General features: G+C 35.3%; 1 protein-coding gene across 2 annotated transcripts in view; it reads right to left on the bottom strand.

The window, feature by feature from the left end:
* Nucleotides 1-7,330: 7,330 nt before the first annotated feature.
* LOC308242393 (uncharacterized protein) overlaps nucleotides 7,331-21,736 on the bottom strand; it is a 241,579-nt gene continuing 227,173 nt past the window's right edge. Inside the window, exon 7 of one of the 2 annotated variants that reach the window (XM_080656608.1) lies at nucleotides 7,331-9,766. In XM_080656608.1, coding sequence (XP_080512734.1) covers nucleotides 9,556-9,766 — 211 coding nt within the window. In that variant the 3' untranslated portion in view covers nucleotides 7,331-9,555. The remainder of the gene's footprint in view (nucleotides 9,767-21,736) is intronic. The other variant, XM_080656609.1, reaches the window with a different exon arrangement.

The following is a 21,736-nucleotide window of genomic DNA, read 5'->3' as shown; positions in this document are numbered from 1 at the left end:
GGGCTGTTGAGGACAGGGCACTGTGGACATCACTCACTGGTAGGGTCACCAGGAGTTGGAGCTGACTCAATGGCATGTAACACATGCATAATCAGAGGGCCTTGCCCTGAACATCTGACACAAAATGTCATAATGACCTTTCCTCTCTAATCCTGCAGCTTGCTTTATTTTTCTTTATAGCACTTTTTACCACCTGACATTTATATATATAGATAGATATTATTAGCATCAATATTTATTGCTGTCTGTCTCCTTCAGGGCACATGTCAGTTCAGTTCCTTTGACACTATCTGTCACATAATGAACTAATAAAATATTATTGACTAAAATGACATACAAGCAAATAAACAAAGAACATGATATCAGGTAATGAAAAGTGCCATAAAGCAAACAAAGGAGGGTGGTGTGTGATCCCTGGGGGTGCAGTGGCGGGTGGGTGGTGGATATGTCAAGAAATAATATCTAAGCTAAGGTCAGGATGACAATGTAATTAGTACAGTGTGCTCATGAATAAAAATTCATTACAGGATAAAAGAGAAGGAGCAGCTTTGTCGATTATTTCATCGTTTTCAAAATTAAAGTAAAACAAACCAATTGTGTTCTTATAAAGCGCACACAGCGTCCTAAAATGACAGAGTAAAAAGATGACATCCCATTTAAAGGAGAAGGAAAAGGTGGGGGCAAGGATCACCACCTCCAAAGCCCCACCCCGCAGAGGGATGGGGTGGGATACAAAATTTCTTGGGGAAATCCTTCTATTGGCACAGACCTTTATACTTTCAGATTTTACATTTTCCAATTTGTTTACCATGTTTATCTCTTACAATTACCTTTGAAAATAGCCATAGTTTATTTTCATCATTAAGAAGATGAGCCAAAGACTAAAAAGGTGAATGTCTTCTCTAAGATCAATAGCTGGTTAGTGAAGGAGGCATACCTAGCAGCCAGGTGTCCTCACACAGTCCATTGCACTGTGCCCATTATGCTATGCCACCTTGCTAAAAACTGGCCAAAGAGTACCTGGAGTTTACCAAGCTGCTCAGTTCATTCACATTTAAATTCCACCAAGTTGAATTAAAGGTTGATTTTGAATTCATGGCAGGAAGGCCAAGAGTAGCATTAACTTTCAAAGATTTCTTCATGACCCCAAACTAAGTACAGTCTCTGGTAGCTAGCATTTAAGGCCACCACGGTGTGAGTCCAGTGAAAATTTCCAGCTTTACCTCATACCTACCTTAAAAAGAGTTTTCAGACCGTTTTGTCCATGCCAGATCATTTGTCCAAGCCACTCAGCATGAACAGAAGCAAAAAGAGCAGAATGTATGATTGGATCCACCTGTGATATCTACCCTGTTTCTCCCATCTCTTTTTGTTGCAATTTAGCCATCTGTAAGTCTTTTGAAAACCTCTCAAATCAGCTGTGATGTTTTCCTTTTCATATGAGATTCTTCAAAGTCTGATGACACCCATCACATTCTACAGTCATAGTCCACCTTGTACAATTTGAGGTATTGTTAATATTCTACTCCCCAAGCAGAATACAAGTAATTTGACAAAAGAACTATCCCTTCTGTTACTTCTTCAATTTTATATTCTTTTTTTTTCAGATAATCTGCCAAATAGTGGAAAATCAATAAGTATTTTTGGAGTTGTAAAAAATGATTCAGAGAGAAAAAATATAACCTTCCAATTAATCATTGCAAAAGTCTGTTGAAAGCATAAGGAAAGATATGAGAGATATAAAGCATAGAACAAAATCAATAAATGAAATCATTTGAGAGAATGAAGAAAAGTGAAAGTGGAAGGACTCTGTTGAATCCTCGGAGGCTGGCACAATGCATGGTGCACAGTAGCTGCTCAATGAATACCTGCTGAATGAATAACTGAATGAATGAACAGGAAAGGGAGTGTATAGTAAGCATGACCAAAGAACTATGGGAAGATAACCTTAAAACAGGGTCTGTCATTCCAAGCTAAATGGGCAGCAGAAATGAGGTTATTAGTATAAAATATGCTATTCAAAGGTTAAGAGGACATATCTGCTCGTATCACCTCATCTTATGCTCCTTTGTTATAAAGCACTTTCCTAATTAATTTAGTTTGAACCACAGGACAACTCCATAAAGAAGCTGGAGAAACATGCTTCCATCCATTTTAAAGGTAAGAAACAAGACCAGGAGGGTAAGTCTCTAGGTTAAGATCAGAATCGGGAGCATAGTCAAAACGTAAGCTTCCTTGCGAAGAGCCCTCTCGCTCCTTGACATTCTTCTAACTGTGCTCCAGAGACCAGCAGCATTGTCACCTGCTGGAGTCTCCTTAGAAAAGCAAAATAGCAGACTATTCTAGACCAGTGGTCGGCAAACTCATTAGTCAACAGAGCCAAATATCAACAGTGCAACGATTGAAATTTCTTTTGAGAGCCAAATTTTTTAAACTTAAACTTCTAACACCACTTCTTCAAAATAGACTCTCCCAGGCCGTGGTATTTTGTGGAAGAGCCACACTCAAGGGGCCAAAGAGCCGCATGTGGCTCGCGAGCTGCAGTTTGCTGACCACGGTTCTAGACACCTGAATTGGAACCGGAATGTTAACAATATCCTGAAGTGATTTGAAGTAATCTGGAAGTTAACTGATATAAAAGTGGATATAAATCTGTCTGCCTTCATAGACAGGTTGAGCATAATATATGATAAATATAAATATAAATCAATAGGACCACCATATAGACATTATCATTTTTAATAATACTAAGTATTGTTAAATATTTTATATGTTATATAAAAATAAATATGAATAAGAAAGGAGCATTGTTTAGCTCCATGTATATGGCCCTTAAAGAAAAAAAAAATGTTTAAAAGAATGAGCCTCTTTTTAATTAAAACAAATTTCACTGAGCAGTTTTTTGGGTTTATTAAGGATTCAATCATATCTTTGAGAAACAATACAAAAGGGAATGCAAAGTAATATAACAGCACAATAGTTGGCATCTACACTAATAAAAGAGAACCATGCAAATTACCGTCACTCCACTACACCCAACAGCCAATCAGAGTGAGTATGCAAAACCTGAAAAGATGGCGGCAGCCCCACCCCCCAGGTGCTCTGGGCCTGTGGGAGTCAGAGAAGTTGGGCTCCAGCGCCTGAGGTTGGCTGCAGCCAGGGAGACCAAGAAGCCGCCTGCCCCATGATCCCAGGCCTCAAAAAGCAGCAGAAGCCTCACGTCTGCCTGCCCCACGTCCTGGGGGGATGGAGAAACCAGGCCCCAGCACCTGAGGCTGGCTGCAGCCTGGGAGACGAAGAAGCCACCTGCCCCGTGATCCCAGGCCGCAGCCAGCAGCAGAAGCCTCATGTACGCCTGCCCCACGTCCTGGGGGAGACAGAGAAACCGGGCCCCAGTGCCTGAGGCTGAGTGCAGCCCGGGAGATGAAGAAGCCACCTGTCCCATGATCCCAGGCTGCAGCCAGCCGGAGAAGTCACCCACACTGCATCCCAGGGAAGATGGAGAAGCCGCCCACCTGTGGTCCAGGTTTCAGCACCGGCAGCTGGCTACAGCCTGGTAGACGGAGAAGCCGCCCACCCCGCGGTCCCAGACACCAGCATTTGTGGCTGCAGCCCAGGCGAAGCCACCTGCCCACCATCCCCTGCGGCTGCAGCCGGTCTCGGCACCTATGGCTGACCAGAGGGAGGGAAACTCAGATCCCAGGTGCCTGTGGTCGGCTGGAGGAGGGAATCCTGGGTCCCGGATGCAGGGCCGAGGCAGAGGTGGTTAGGGGCAATCAGACTGGCAGGCAGAAGCAGTTAGGGGCAATCAGGCAGGCAGGTGAGCAGTTAGAAACCAGCAGTTCTGGATTGTGAGAGGGATGTCTGACTGCTGGTTATCCCCTGAGGGGTCCCAGATTGGAGAGGGTGCAGGCTGGGCTGAGGGACACCTTCCCCTCCTCCCCCCTTGCATGAATTTCATGCACTGGGCCACTAGTCCATATATAAAAACAAAGGCTTATTTCAACACAGTAGATTTTATACACACACATACACACATGCACACACACACACACTAGTAAAGTAAAATGGATTTGATGCTCAAAAAATAAGAAGGTTGAGACATGCTAATTAAGGGAAATAGATTTGGTAAGTTTATGTTAGTAATAATAAACAATAATTTTTGGAAACCAAGGCAACAATGGAGCCTCAACATAACTTATTATAAACACATGTTCACCTCATGCTTCAGACAAAAGAATGGAGAAGAGTAGGAAGTTCATTTTCCCTTTCAGTAGGCTGAGAGAATGTTTTTATTTTACCTTTTTGTAAGGTTAAGGAAAAACATTTCTTAAAAGGTGTTTGAAAACTCAGAGCTGAGTTGTATATCCAATTACTGCAGCTTTCTAGTGTGAAAATATCTGCATATATTTTAAACTTTCCATTGCCATCTAGTTATTTTTATTTTTTTTTACCTTAGTAAAAGTATAAATGAAACAGAAGGAAAGAGATGGTGAATGTATAAGAAGGGGGGAAAAGTAGGAAGTAAAGATATCCCAGAGAGAAAGGAAATACTTTCAAAAGGGAGGATAATTGAGCTGGGTTACTTAATATTAACTAAATGTGCTGGATAGAAATTTTTAACAAACAATTTTGTGTTATCAAAATGTGGAAGAGCTTCTTTAAAAATAGCATCTAAAAGGACGATGTCTTTCTAAAATTGAAAGACAATAGTGCTTATCATTTATAAATCAAAGGTATTTTCATTAAATATCCTACCTGATATAAGTAATTTGAAAACATTTCGTATGTAAATGTTTTACATTGATATATTTTCAGAATTGTGAAATACTGTTTGAAAGAAAGAAGAATTTCAAATAATGTGACTTAGAGAAGAGAATTTTCCTGTGCCACATTATGTGCTAAAATTGGGTATTATATCCAATGTGGTTGATATAAATGGCAAAGTAAAAATCCTTTTGCAACTTTTGATTGGCTTTAGAAGTCACAGAAGCATAATGTTCAAATGCTTTTTTCAACTACAAAAAAACATCTTATTCAATGAGTATTCAAATATGTATTTCATACTTCGCCCCCCAACCCCCCCCCCACACAAACTATCCTCTAGTTGAATGAATGCCTTTGAGAATTGACATTGAGAAAAGAATTATATTTATCTTATGATAATGGTGAAGTAGCCTTGGAGAATCTTGAATTTATGTGAAATTCTTCTTTGTGTTTATGAATAGGATGTACAACTAGATTTTGTAACTTATGTCTCCACTTAACTATTTAGGATTGTATTAAAAATCATATTCTTTCCACCAAGTCTGTACAGTTCATAATTTTATTTGTGAATATGAAGCTCTCTGTGATACATCAGCATCTATTACATAAAGAGAGTAGAATTCAGAAAGCATATAAGATTCTGGGATTAAACATGGAGAATTCTGGGTATTCATAATATAGATGTATGTTAGATATAAAGGAGACAGCATTATATTCACATGGCTCTCTCTCAGAACAGCAGCACATTTACCCTGCTTTCTCCTCACACTTGACTGTGGGATCCACAAGAGCAGAGACCAGCTATTAATCATGTTTGAATTCCCAATGAATAGCACAATACTTCTCCCCAAAATAGACGTGCAGATTAATTAACTAATTTGAAGGCCATATAAGCTGAAGTGTTTGGGTGTATGTGTTAGGGAAGGTAAATTAGAACTATAATATAAATAACCCTTTGTATTGTCACAAAGTAGATCCAAGAGACCCTGCAAAACATGACACCATATAACTCATTCTTCAAGCAATAAGGTCAAAAAATAATTCATTCATGATTCCAAGTCATCTATTATTTAGTCAAATATCTATACTTGTAATCTAGAGATTTTACCTATAATCTACCCACAATAAAGTTTAATTGGGAATAAAGTACCTTATCTATAAAAAATGCATATTTCATTTTCTCCATTAATAGATTTTCCATTTTTGTTTCTTCCTAATAACCTCACCCAAAAGCTAAGTGGGTTAATACATATGACAAAATGCCTGAAATTAAATGATATGCAAAACAAAAGTATTCACTACTTCGATACCTCATTTCATTTTATAAAAATTCTATGATAATAAAGTGAGTGTGACCTAGAGACACATTTAAAGGATGTCTGGCCATTTTCAGAACCCAGTCCTCAGGCACTCACTTAGAAATGATTAGACAATTATATATGAGAGCATATAAATGTTTTGATAGGAGAGGAACAAACATGGGTGTTTATCCAGGTAAATTAGAGAAGTCAGAAAGATAAACTGTATGACTTCCTGATATAAAAGCTAAACCTCTAAAGAAAAATTAGAGTGCCTATTATTTTCCATGGCCATCCCTCTCTTTTATGTTTAATCTCCATAATTGATTTCAATAGTTTTGTATTTTAGACAGGTTGATGAATAGAAAACTTCTGAACGTATTGACCTCTTAGTGGCTATAACGTACTTACGAAGATGGATTGAGAGAGGAAATTAGGCAATGGTGTGCTGGTAAATGCTTAACAACCGGCTCTCAAAAAGAGAAAGAAAGGCCCTGATTTGCAGTGTTTGCTGATTTGTATGCTGAAAATACTTCTGCCATCGCCTATATCAGGCAAAGAAAATAATGCCTCTTAAAAATGGAGTTTAGGAAGGAATAGTCATTGGTTGTTTCAAGCTGGGTTAGCCAGCTTCAGAGCATCATTTAAATTAGGTCATATTAAGTTAATAAACATTTTATGAATGTAAGTTGATTAAATACATACATATATAATGTAATGAGTAATTTTTAAAAAAACTTTGATTAAATAACTTCAGAAAATAGTGTCTAATATATGCCCCTCTTGAGGATACACTAAATACATTAGTTGTTTGAATGCCCTGAAAAGTATTGTATATATTAAAAAAAGTCTACTTAACATTGTTTAATATAGTATCCCTCTAATATATTTTGACTCCTAGATTTTGTTTTGTCTCAGAACATACAGTAACGTCAAATATGGCTCCAGTTGTGTGTAACCAGATTACCAAGAGAAAGTACTTATTTGTGTAGAAAGGTCATAAGAAAAAGACTTTTTAAAAGGATACATTAGTAAGCAGAGAATATTCTGTTCTGTTTTCCATGAGACTGTATTATTTTCAGAAAATGTTTAATTTGTGCAATCATATGTCTGTTCATGTCTTAGCTATTTATTGAGCATCTACTATATTTGAAGAACTATCAAACACTAGGCACTGGAAGTTTTCAGTTGTTTTGTTTTACTTATAAGGGCATGTGCTCCATTAGGAGAGGCCACTTTTAGTTTTCTTTTTTAATTTTTATTTTGCAGGGAGGAGAGGAAAAAAGACTATCCCAAAACTTAATTCTAATAAATACTTAAATCTAAAACATCTTGTTCTATGTGTGGAGATACATGCAGCTATTTAATACCTCAAGTGTAGAGAATGCTTCTTAAGAATGCTTCTGTTACTTTCCTCTCTAAATACTCAACATTAAATGTCCTCTCTGCATATTAAATGTCCTCTCCGCAATGTGTTAAAGCAATAGCATTTAATAACTACCAATTTGACACAATGAGAATGTCTCTGAGTGCTTTACATCCACCTTTGGAAGTTATTGTAACTTATGTTCACACATAACTATTTATAAAACTGAGCATGTTTTGAAAAACAAACGAGCAAGATGAATGGTTAAACGTTCTCTGAAGAAAAACCCCCACAAGAATCCAGCTATCTTTTTTGCAGCTGATGTCATGCCATAGCCTCATTTTCTTCGAACCACAACTCACAAATGATCATACAACATGTAAACCTCAGTACATTTGCTTTTGTTTTGTTTTCCTTCGGAGAAGTGACAGGTGGATTTTCCACAGAAGAAATAACTGGCACTTGACCTTTGGCGGCAAATATGATTTGTTGTTACATCAAAGTAACTCTGATGTTAAATTATCTTAGCAGTATGTGATTATTGAAAGAAACTAGAGCATGACTGCTTTAAGATATGTTTGTTGCTTATCGTTGTGTACGGATTATTATAATATTAAACATATTGATACTTAGATAGTTTGCTTTTTTACCACAAACACTTTCCTTACTATGCAAGCATAGAAATTAATAGATCTAAACACACTGAAAGAAACAAAACCATATGCATGCATTTATCCATGGATCGAGTTTGAAACACAGCATCAGTATGGAGGATCATGCCAGAAAATTATTTTCTGATTTCTCGATTGAGAGCATAACATTTTTACCATCACTGTCACCAGCACTTAATTGCTTTTGTAAAGCTACAAGGTAATTTTCCTTCAGCTAAGTATTTGAAATGAATATCTACATACCACAAGGCCATATGGTGCCCATTTACAGTGAATACAAAGCGTCTAAAAAATAAATTTAATGAAAGTTGTTCAGAGCATCCTTTTCTTTTTCATTCCCTAAATTTAACAATACAGTTGTAAACAAGACTTGTTCAAAGGATATATTACCTGGAACATCTCTAGTTAATTGTATACCCTTGGAAGACAACCAAACATGAGCTCTTCTAATATTTAGTTATACTACATCGTTAGCGGAATGTTTATCCATCTTAATTATTCATATGTCTACGTTTTGAGTAGTTATTATAGTAGACCTATCCTCGATAATACAGATATACTACATTTTATATTGGTCAAATTTTTATTCATAAAGTATCAGGTATTTATAACAGAGTAAATTATATCACAAGATGCAACTTTATAACTAAAAACATCTCACAAAAAAGGAAAATAAAACACTTATATTTGAATCTACAGATTCATTGATGTTTCAAGCAACGAGTAAAATACAAATGCATGAATTAAAACAGCACTATTGACAGAGGCTAATGGTTTTGACACAAATTTGAATTCACTACAAGTATATTTCAAAAGGCGGAGAAAACACTGTCCTCTTAGAGAACAGAGCACCACACAAAACTAGTTTCTCCCCAAATCTCCTACCTCTCCTCCATGAGACCTAACCTCGTTAATGAACAAATCATGGGAAAATGCAGGGCTGGAAATCAAAGAGAACCAGGCGTAGAAAGAGATTCAAAAGGATAGGTATTCAATGTTATAGTCCGGCAAAAAGGGAAATATTTTAAAATGGTATCTGTAATAAAGTTATATTAACAATAGTTGTATGGTCCTTCCTTAGGGGTGGGAGTATTATCTTGACCCTTGACCTCTGCTCACATAAGAGCCTGAGAAATTAAAATCATGCCTATCACCGCTGTCTGTTTTATACAAATATATTATCTTTATTTAAACTGCTACAAAGAAAAAAAATTCTATTCTGAAATAGCCCAAGTCTGGTTCTTAACAGTCATGTGACTTTTTTTTTTTTTTTTCCCGCCAGCCATGTGCTCTGTATCATTTTACTCTGAAATAACTATGCGGATTTCAGCTCAACCTGCCTTTGCTTAGAATGCATGACATACCCTGTGAGGGAGCCTGAGAACAGACTCCCTTGAAAAGCAAGGTTCTCATAGTTGGCCTGTAACCATGGAAGCAGATGCCGTTTTTCTTCTTACCCCTGCTTACCTCTTTGCAGCCTCGAGCTGCTCCCTATTGTTAAAAGGGGTACGCCTTGATTTTTCTTCATCATGACCGAACTTGCCTCTTCTTCAAAGGGCACGATGCTGCAGGTCATTGGTCTAGACTGTTTGCACGGTCCAGAGAACAGCCTTGATGTAACCCTTGCTCCGTCTGCGCCACACCACCAGCCGTGCATCTGTAGACTGGGGGACATTGGAGATCTGTATTTGAAAAGAAGTCTGTCTGATTTTGCCATTGTGCCTTTTCACTCATCGATCGAATGAATATCGAACCTTCTGTCGTTGCATGTGTGAAATAGATAGCTTAGCAAGCACTTTTGTGCCCAACCTGTGTGGTGGGCCAAAAGGTTTTCCTTTTAGTCTCGAGAATTTTTTCTTTCAGACTTTATGAATTTTGTGTTAACTTAAATTATAGTGTATGCTTTTTAAAAGATGCAACTGTTATAATGACTGTTTGTGTTGCTTCGTCAGCAGTGACTTTCTTTTGGTCCTAAAAGGAACATTTTCCTTTCTGTCAACTATGTATTTTTTTTTCCTTTTGTAGCTTTTAAAGGTCTTGTAACACATTTATAACTAGAAGTGCTTAACTATACCCTGTTGAGACAAAAAATTGAAGTATCTTTTTAAGAAGATGATTAGATGATGTTTGTCATTTAACAGATTTAATTCCTGAAAGGTGAACTTGAACTGCTTCAAGGTAATTTCAGTGATTTGTAAGAGTAAGTAAATCAAATACTCACATTGATTTTAAGTTAAACAAAATATTTGATAAGCTCGGTTATTGAAATGATTTTTATTTGTTTTTTTCCCCTTTTAAGATTTTGTGAAAATGTTAGTCTGATGTACTGAAATATACCTAAAGACATAAATGATTTACTGTGATTTTGTATGTTAAATAAATACCATATATTTATAATATTCTTATGACATGATTTAACTAGAAAGAATACAATATCAAAGTATGCTATTTATATTTCATTTTAATACAATTACAATTCACTGCTTGTCATCAATAACTGATGTTAACAATCACCGATGGCAACCATACCACCTGCTCATTCTAAAATGTGTTCTTTTACTGAGTCCTTAAAAAATCAGAATCACTTCAAAATGTCTCATATGCTTATTTTCAGCATATTGCTTAGCAAGCATTGTCTGTGTGTCACAAGTTTTGTTTTGTTTTAAGAAACCTCTATCTCATATTTCAAGGCATATACCTATTTTCTCTAATTGCCACAGGCAAAGGGGAGGTCCATGACAGAATAAAGAAGGTTATTGTGACAGATGAAACATAATTCACAACGAGTGCTCCTTTCATCCAGCCTTAAGTAGCAGAGGATTATTTGAATTTGGTGGCAGAATGTATGAGCTCATTTTATTAACATATAAGGACAGGCCAAAGGCAGAAAACCTATTTTTCCTCAGCTGGGTGGTGGTTATTTTGTGTGTGTCTGTTTGGGAATCTTATTTTGTTCACCTCAAATGAAGATAAGCTGGACTGAAGAGATTCTGAAGAATTGGAGGGAGTACGTGGAGAGGGTAGGAAATAGGAAACTTAAAGCAGTGAAAGTTGGGGGTTTTCTATACCAATGAAAAACGATGAATTCAATATATTTCTACATTCACTGGCATGCATATCAAATAAAGTCATACTATTTTTCAACAAACATATGAGCTGCAAAAGCAGGTAAATTTTATTTCATAAACTTAACTTATATTTCTTTAGACGATGATTGTATTGTCTTTTGGATAGTGTTAATTTCAAACAGTTTATTAGATTTCCAGATGCCATTTAGTTTTACATGAGGGCTTTATAATAAATTTAAATTAAATAGATGTGTTTTTATTGGGATCTTTTACTTGATTTCAATTGTTTATTTTGAATGACAAGGATTTTATCTTTACAAAATTTTATATTCAAATATACATACTTTTTTTCTTTCTCTTTCTAGTGAGGTCAGAGTTTTAGTTAACTAAAAAAACAGGCAAATCATTGTACTTAATAAATATATGTGCATCACAAAGAAACCCCATGCCACAAAATCCATTGCATCACATTAACCATTTGAATTTAGTTATTCCTAAAAAATTTTTTCTTTTGGCTTTATTTTCAAATACTTTATAGAAGCTGTAGTTGAAGTGGATTTTTACATGTAAAAAGAAAAGTAAGCAGTTATTTTATCTGCTAGTAGAACTCATAGCAAAGTGCTATTTCTCTGCTATGTTCTTATTAATCATGGTTTGTTATTCCAGAAAGTGAAAAAAAAATCTAAATTCTAAATTGAGGTCTTCCTCAATATATATAATGGATACACTTCATATTTCAAATTCTGTAATAAATAATTCAGATGCACTAAAAGTATGTTGTATTCTCTAGAAGAAGGCATAAAAACTATAATCTACAAGTACTTCTTTTATATATTTTTAAAAAGTATAATGATATGGTCCTGTTCTATCTATTGAATATATAACACACATTAGCTAAAATGATTTTACGTAAGTTGGCTTTGTAGCCAAAAATTTAATAAAATATGCAATAAGATTATTTTACCATAAAATATGTTAACACTGCTAATGAATACTTATCATTGCGTTCAAGATTTGCTTCTATTAACTGATTTTTCATTTCTCTTTGTGCTGTAATTGAATTGTTGCTATTCAAAACACAGTGATTTAAAAGTAAAAGAATGTAACTATTCTGTAATTTCAGAAAATATAAGATATCATGTCTTTATTATCTATCTGTTGATAAAAATAGAACTCTTCCTCTACTGAATTAAAAACATCCTGAATTGAATCATGTTTCTAGGGATCATTTTTAGAATATTATTTTATATGTTTTGTTAATACAAATAAACGATAATCTGTAAACAAAATAAGAATTTCGAAGTGTGAAAATATGTTCATATGTATTATTGCTAGATGATCTTCAGAGATTTCCTATTTTTAGTTTCATATCCTTTCTAATAATTACTCAGTGAAAACATGACGATGAACACATATTTTGCATTTAGTAACATTTTCTACTTCTGCTATTTAATTGTTATTAATTTATGTAATTTTTAGTATATCAATGCAATTTACTATTATAAAATATGAATGAATTGAATGAGGACTACAGTGACATTTTTAATTAAAAATAGAGAAAGGAGAAAACTTTAAGAATGATGAGATTGATATAAAAATTACCTAAATATTGTGATTCATAGAATATAAACACTGTAATGAATGAACCTATTTTAAATAATAGATTTTACTTCATCCATTGTTGAAATTAAAGTCAAATGGAATGTGTTGACTTATCATAACTTCAAGTATAATTCAGCATCACCCATGGACTATTATACAATATTATGGGAAAGCAATTTTATTCATCTGAGGATGAGATTTTGTTTTGCAGCTTTTAAATACATAACATTATGTAACCTGAAAGTGATATAATTATATACACCTTAAAAATTTAACCTCTATAACTCATCATAGTGTTGGAAAAAAATAATGAAAATAGAGGTAAGTATATTTGATTTTCATGTAGGATCTTTACAGAGTTACCTCCGTTTTAATAAAAATGTATCCACTGTGTTTCGAGCCAGAAAAAATTTCCGATTGCTTCCTTCTTACTCCCCCTCCCTAACACACATTTTGCTATAAACTTCTGCACCAATCACTAGGAAAGACACAACTGCAGAAGCAGTTCAGGAAGCAGCCCTGTGAATGTAAAAAAATCACAGACTTTGATTTTATAAGACATGTTGGATAGGAGTCAAAACTGCCACATGCGGTGTGAAAAAATGCCACCCTGGTGTGAACAAAAGGTTTAAAATGGAGTCAAGAAGCATGCAAGCTCTCTATGTCTAAGCTTTTCCTGTGAATTGTCTGCCACAATCTGCAGGGTATCAAGTGGGCTAGGAAGAATAGGGAGGCTCTTGGAAGCTACAACTGAGAAACATCAGCAGTCAAATGTGTTAGTTTTTTTAAAAATTTTGTTTTGTTTTGTTTTGCTTCATCTAGGCATCATTATACAAAACTGTTTTACCCAAAACATAAAACAAATCCAAAAAAGTCACATAATGTGTGAAGTAACTGTTGCTTACAAATGAATTGTTACGGGTTTTGTGTGTGTGTGTGTGTGTGTGTGTGTGTGTGTGTGTGGTTTATATCCCTTTATTTATAGCAGTTACCAACTGTACTTTATATTTTAAATTCCTTGCTTTTTGGGATTGATATTTATTTACAGAAGGGTGAATGGGGCCTGAGTTTTATTTACAAAAGGGTGAATAGGGGAAAAGGTTCATAAAATGCTGATTACTAGAATAAAAATGTAATTATAATACTCATGGTTGATGACCTTCTAAATTATCAACAACAATAACAAAAGGAGGAAAAAGACCAAGAGTTTACTATTGGAAGCAAGCGTTTCATATCTTAATAAATAACATAAGGATAATTCTGAATGACTATTCAGCAGGAATAATCTTTCAGAAAAAAAAAACTATTGCAACAATATACTACTACAATAATATACTAATATTTATACCTTTTCCTAATATGTTGCTATGTAAAAATTTACTCCACATCCAAAAAATGTTTGTTAGCCAAAAATAGTCAGTCAAATAAATCTGAAGTTAAACAATCATCACTTGCTTAAATAACTGAAAAAATGCAAATCAATTATAAGGATAATTAAAAAGTATACTGCTATGTCAAAACATCCACTTCAATAATCTTAATATGTTTATAAAGGTACATATGAATGCTAATTACATGATAAATTATGAATAGCATTTAAAGAAGGTAACATTTCCTAGGTGATTGTGATCTAATCAATACAGTGCCTCTAAATGCATCAAGAAACATCTTTGATGAGCATTGAAAAGATCCTTAAACTTTCAAGCCAGTTATATTACATTTGCATCTTATCTCTTATTAAGGATTGGGTCTAAAGCCAGCAAATCCCATCGGTTATGAATGCAGGTCAAGACAGGAACATTTTTCTATTTACTCTTTGTAACTCTGGATAGAAATCAATATGTTACTTTCATTACAACCACACAATCAATTCCATTTAAAGTATAATACAACAGCCAAGTCCAAGGACAATATGGATCCTTGAGAAAAGCTCATACCATTTGCAGGGCTGTATTTGATATAGCTCCTGGTGAATTGTTTTCTTTCTAATTAGTGTACATGGGTCATTTAAAGCAAACATGCCTAAATTGCTTTTGCAATGAGGGTCCAACCAAAAATTAAGAGTATTGTCAAAGTGGCATTTAAAACAGATAATTCTTTTTTAAACAATGAAACCTTACAAGGAAGGATTCTCTCTATGTTGACACAAATGTGAGCAAGACATTATTATATAGCTATGTTGATATTTCAAGAAAACTTTACACTCTCCAAAAATTCTACCTCAAAATGAGCATATAAAATCCTTATTTCAAATGTCACCTTCCTCTCATTGCTCAACAAATGACTTTATTCCGATCAGTCTTATCTTGTTGCAAAATGACTAAGGTTTTTGCCTCTAGGTTTTCTTGCAGAAAACATAGTTCAGTAAACAAAAGAAATATGTCCATTGTGTAGTCTATTCACACATAATAGAAGCATCTTTTCAATTCTTTTTAAATATCAAATCTAAAATAATCTTTATGTTTGTAAATTATTTGAAAGCACAAGCTAAACCACTGTAAATCAATACTAATGGTAGTTAAATAAATTATTTTGCCTTTCTTTTATAAATGAAAACAATTTTTCACATCAGTTTTAAGCATTTTAATTTAGAGTCTCTTGACTTCCACAAACACATAGTAAATGAATCTCTCAAAAAGAGAACAATTTACAATTCTCTCAGATATAGTTTAAAAAATGTATTTGTTATTCAGATACATAGAAACGTTATAATCAAATATGCATAGCTAATATTCAAAACAGGGATTATGAATAGTGTATCTATCATTAAACTGCATTTTTCATTTTCTATAATAAACATTTACCATTAATATAAAAATATATTATTTAAAAATCTATTGTGCAACCTTTTCATTCACCCTTTGTATGATCCCAGTGCCATAGAATTAGCAAATTATCAAAAATAAGATATGTCATCATCTTGATTTTTGGAGTTTAGGAAAGTTTTCTGTACTTAGAAAAATATAATTCCAAATTTAGTTTCAATATTTCATTCTTTCTGAAAAACTGAGGACATGCTTCTTGTCACCATCCAGTAATGCTTTTATTGTAACTATTGTTAGTGAACTTCCCTTTTTAGTGACAAGAAGTAGTTCCTAGGAATAATCTTTCCTCGAATGCAGCCTAGTTGCTCCCATGTGTTCTAAGGGACTCAACGTTTCTCACCCAAAAGGGCCATCTTTAGTACTATGTCTCCAGCACACATAAGCACAAGCCAATGGAAACCCATGTCAAAGTATCCAGACAGACTGTTACTGCCTGGAAGACATTCTCTTTCATCACCATAACTCAATTTCTGATGGCCTTGAATGGCCTTGACAGTTACTCCTGTTCAGTGGTGTTTCCTTGTTTTCAATGGCCTCTGCTATTGAGAGCATAGAATTCTATTTTCCTTCTCTCTTTTCTACCTGGCTGGCTGCATTTTTAATTTAATTTTTATTTTTTAAAATATATTTATTGATTTCAGCTAGGAAGGGAGAAAGAGAGAGAGATAGAAACATCAATGGTGAGAGAGAATCATTCATCAGCTGCCTCCTGCATGCCCCCAACTGGGGATCAAGCCCACAACCAGGGCATGCGCTCTGACCAAGAATTGAACCGTGACCTCCTGATTCATAGGCTGATGTTCAACCACCGAGCCAGCCAGCCAGTCCAGGCTACATTTTTTAAACTGAGAAGGCACCACACTCGCAGATGACTTGCATAAATCATCCTCAGAGCCCCAATGAACTTAGAGTAAACTTGGAATGCGGAGGTCAGAGATAGGTAGACCAAGCCTCTGACAGCAACTCAGATGACACCAGGATGGACTAGGACAGACAGAACCACTTAAGAGTAAAGATTAGCGGGGACCACTTATAATACAATCACTTGAAAAACAAAGATATTTCAAGTACATGGGGCAAAACTTAAAAGGAAGATGGAACATCACTTTAATGTTTAAACAAAGGTAAGCAAACTAAAAAATCCCTTAGGTATTGATGTCTATGTGTTTACTAATTTTTATTTTAACTGTCATATTGTTCTTACATGTTTCTGAAGCCACATGGGAGTTCCTAATAACTATGGCTTTTCCACTTGCATCCCTGATATTCTTTAAGTTTCCTATTCAACTCCATCATCTGTTCTTATAAATAGGAGATAAATATTCTAAAAATTCAGAAATGGGCTCATCCTTCACACTTTGTCCAAGTGTGTCTGGGATGCAGGTTTCCACAAAGAAAGGCCAGAATCACCAGCTTGAATTCCTTAATTTATTCATTCTTCTTTATCATTTGAAAAACAAATAGATTAACATGTGACTTTTTTACATTAAATTTGGTTCATGGAGGCTCAGGTTTTATAATCAAATGCTATAACACACAATACTTCCTATACTGAAGGGATATTAAAGAAATCTAATGAATATAATTGACAATTAAGTTTTTCTTAATGAGCTTGAATTAATATATTTCTGAAAAGTAACAATTTAAAACATATTTTAAATGTCAAAACTTTATACATAATATATCATAGGTCACACTATCATAGGCCCATACTACATATGCTTATAATAAGGCTTAAATAGGCAATGAAAATTTTATATGCTTTTATAGTGTTGATCTGGACTGTAGGTAAAACCTCATCTATCAGCTATACTGTTCTCTAATCACAGAAAATATGTGTCAATGTCATTTTGGAAAAAATATTAATCAAAATTATCTCTCAACACAGAACCTCAAGTTTAAATCTGTTGCTAGGAACCCAGCGCGCTAGCTCACACTTCTCAATTTCCACTTAATATTTTTTTAAAAATTGAGATATTTGCAGTGTTATAGTCTTTGCTATCAAAACCCAATACACTTCAATTGGTTGAAAACATTGTTTTGAGAATTAAAACAAAAATAGACCTCTAAGCCCACATTTTATTTTTTAAAAGTTAATTAAAAGTTGAAAAATGACAGTATTTCAACAGAGCATTATTTCTTCATTAGATTCAGGCAAAAGTAGGTATACACAGTTGCAAGATTAATATAATAAACCATGAAAACTTGCAATAAACTGGCAACTATTCTTTGGGGATGTGAATCCTTTAATAAAGTCCTTCTCTCCAAAAGATATTTCTGAAATAACTTATAAAGTGAAATAGATATCGACAATATTTTATATCAAGAAGTCCTTTGGTCTTAAATCTATTCATTCATTCAACTTTTTATTTTATTGCCTCTGTGCTTTCCCAGGATTTGAGGCTATTTATTCATTCAATAAAGATTTGTTCCTTATTTATTTAGCCATGTTCCAGGTGCTAAATATGTAATTAAATTTTTTAAAAAAGTGATTAAAGGATTATATGCTATGATGGAGAATACTGAGAGTGAGAAGGAGGAGACAGCTTTCCTACATAGATAAGTTAATTAAGAAAGGCCAAGAGGAAAGGTCTCCCAGAGGCAGTATGTGAAATGAAATTTGAAAAATGAGAATGACCTAGCCATGGGAAAAACAGTATATGAAGTTTCTCCACTGGAAGGAATGGTTTCTGTGAGGTACCCAAGGCAAAAGAGACACTTAGAATATTAGAAACAGTAAGAGGAGCCCTGGCTGGTGTGATCAGTGGTTAGAATGCCGGCACACAGATCAAAGTGTTGTGGATTTGGCCAGGCCAGTGTGGCTCAGTGGTGGAGCATCAGCCCATGAACCAGGAGATCACAGGTTTGATTCCTAGTCAGGGCACATGCCTGGGTTGCAGGCTTGATCCCCAGTGCGGGGTGTGCAGGAGGCAGCCAATCAATGATTCTCTCTCATCATTAATCTTTCTATCTTTCTCTCCCTCTCCCTTCCTCTCTGAAATTATATAATTATATATATATATATATATATATATATATATATATATATATATATATATATATAAAGGTTGTGGATTTGATTCCCAGTCAAGGGCATGTACCTTAGTCATCGTTCAATCCCTACTCCTGGTCAGGGCACATGTGGGAGCTACCAAATTGATGTGTCCCTCATATAGATGTTTCTGATGTTTCTCTCTCTCTCCTTCTCTTCCCTCCCTTCCACTCTCTCTAAAAGAATAAAAAAAAAGGTCAATGGAAAAAACATCCTCAGGTGAGTATTTTTAAAAAATAAAATAAAAGAGACATAGTAAGAGGAGGTGAGCACTACCAGTGCATAGCCAGAGAGCAAGGAAGAGAGAGCTGAGAACAGCTGGATGGGACAGCAGGAACCTCAGTCCACGAGGACTCACAGGCCACAGGGAGGCATTTGGATCTTATCCCCTAGACCGTGGACACCTCCTGAGACAGAATCTTTCCGGAGACATTGACATGTGAATTTTTTTAACTCCCTAGATTCTGGGACCATCATTTATAACCAATGTATTAAACAGTCATTCTTAAAAATGTCAAGAAAACAATTCCTGTGCCATTATTTTGGTGAGTAATTCAGCCTCCTAATTTTTCCTACCTAAAAACTAAATACTTGGGATTTTAGTTTATGGATTTAGTTCCCAGGAGCTAACCAAATAAGCACCTTCCTAAAAGTCAATACAACTTTTTTACCTTGGTTGCCAAAAGTTGGCGATTCTAGAAGCAAATGTATGATAATAGTCCCTATCAAGAACAGGTGCTTCCCCTGAGTTTACCTGCTCACATGGCAAAAGAATTCATCAATGAGATTATATTATTTAATTATACCAGCTCTTTAAATATTCAACTGCAACATTTAAGGGCCTCACATTATGCATTAAAAGGGGTGAATTAGGTATTTTCAGTTTATTGAATAGTACACATATATAGGTTGCTCCTTTATATTATAAACTAGAGGCCAGGTGCACAAATTTGTGTACTGGTCGGGTCCAGCAGGCCTGCTCCAATGGGGGCCATCAGGGTCGGGCCAGCTGGGTGGGGGGTGGGTGATTGGGGGCGGGGCCATGGGCAGTTTGCTGGCCGGCCCCACCCCCGATTGGGGTGGGGGTGCCCACTGGAGGGAGGGGCCGGCTGTGGCGAGGGGCTGGGACATTTCGGTCATTCTGCCATATTACCCTTTTATTATATAGGATAAATGTGATACTATTTTCTACTGAACAATAACCAGGAATATTTCACTTAAATATCATTTAACTTTTTAAGAATTTGTCTGCTAATGAATTATATCTACTTTGGAAAGATAAAATATGTTCATTGAATCCAAAAGGGACAAAGCTCTAAAGATTGAATGAGCAGTTGGAATCATTATTAATAAGCTGTGGACAACACCACAAGTTTTAATAAAGCACAACTAGTAAACCAAATTGCAAGGTGTTTCTGCTGACTGAGATACTTAATCACAAGTTTCACTGTACCTTTTCAGTCCCTTTAAGACAAATCATTATAGCTCTGTAAATTCTATATATTAAAGCACATGATTAATAGCAACATTCTTCAAACATATTATGGAAGCACTATAGTTGACATTTTTAATTGGGTCTTCCTTTTAATGTACTTGTTCCCAAACAAATATTTTGCACCATTTTAAAGAATAACATACAGAAGCAATCCTTCCTGGAGATTTATGTTTAACCATGTAGAAGATGAAAATAAGGCTGCAAGAGATGCTTAATTCACTTCCATGTAGAGTTTTACACTAAATGTTGAGACTGTAAGGCTTATATTAATGCATTCAATATTTTGTTCTCCATTAAAATTTTTTTCAATATGGGTCATTTTTACTAATCTTATATACTGAAATGCCTTTTGAATGTCTAATTTGATAAATCTACTTTAAAGCTAGGGAGTTTAAATTGTCACTTCATATAAGATCTTATCAATTTTATACACATATCAATGCATTCCATTAAAAGTTTTTAGCTGGGGTAACAGTATATAATTAGATTGCAAAGAGAGTTTTGAGACATGTCTCTTAGCAGCAACTTCAAAATAGGGGACTATGAACACCCTGAAACTATAAGGGCTTGGAATGAGGAGATGTCAGAGGGTTTTCTGAAGATTTCTTTCGGGACCACTGTACCTGGCCTGCCAGTCAATTTTAGTGAGGTGGTTTCGGCAGGATCACCTGGAGAGCAGACGTTGGGAGACAGAATAGAATTGTCTTTGACTCCTGCCTGGACAATAAATGATACAAATAGATGAGCTAGATTCTTTATTATCAGATCAAAGGAGAGCTTCCTACAATGTAAATATCTGCTTATATTTCCAGAGTTTGTTGGAAAAATGCATGGGTATGGCTCATGAACCAATGTTGCTCCAATGAAGAAGAGCTGCCTAAGAAAGCACCTGCAGGGATGATGGACACTGTGAGAGAGTCTGTGTGGAGTAAATCCCAAACAAACGCAAGCTGAGGATGGCACAGCAAAGACGACTTCTATACCCAATGCATAAGAAGTGCAATCAAATGCTCCCGAGGGGGGCGGGATCTGATATAGGTCAAAAGCACCCTAAGTGTTTTATACTACTTGTCCTGGACAGTGGGAAACCCACTGGAGACATAACCACAAAATATCAACTTCCTGATACTTTTACTTCTCCCTATTGTACAGTAGAAACTGCCCTTAGGAAGATGCTGTAGGCGGAATGCAAGACAGAAGTGGAGGAGGAGAGAAGGTTCTCCCTCTTGCTTTCTGGACCACGGACATCAAACAGGAACAGATCCATTTGACAAAGAGTAGGTGAGTTTATAGGGATATGCAATTGCCAACTAATGCAAGGTCTTTAGACCATTTCAAAAATGAAGTTGAAAATACAGAAATTTCCCATATACCTCCTGCCCCAGGTATATATAGCCTCCCCCATTAGCAACATCATTCAAAAGAGTGTACTTTTGTTACAACTGGTGGACCTATGTTGGAACATCATTATAAACTAAAGTCCATTAGGCTTCACTCTTGATAGTGTGCATTCTATAGGTTTGGATAAATGTGTAATGACATGTACCCACCATTAAAGGATCAAACAGAATAATTTCACTGCCCTAAAACTC

This window comes from Plecotus auritus (assembly GCF_963455305.1).
Source record: "Plecotus auritus genome assembly, chromosome: 2".
Classification (NCBI taxonomy): Eukaryota; Metazoa; Chordata; class Mammalia; order Chiroptera; family Vespertilionidae; genus Plecotus; species Plecotus auritus.
Note: the sequence above shows the minus strand (reverse complement) of the source record. Positions and strands in the feature narration are given on the sequence as shown.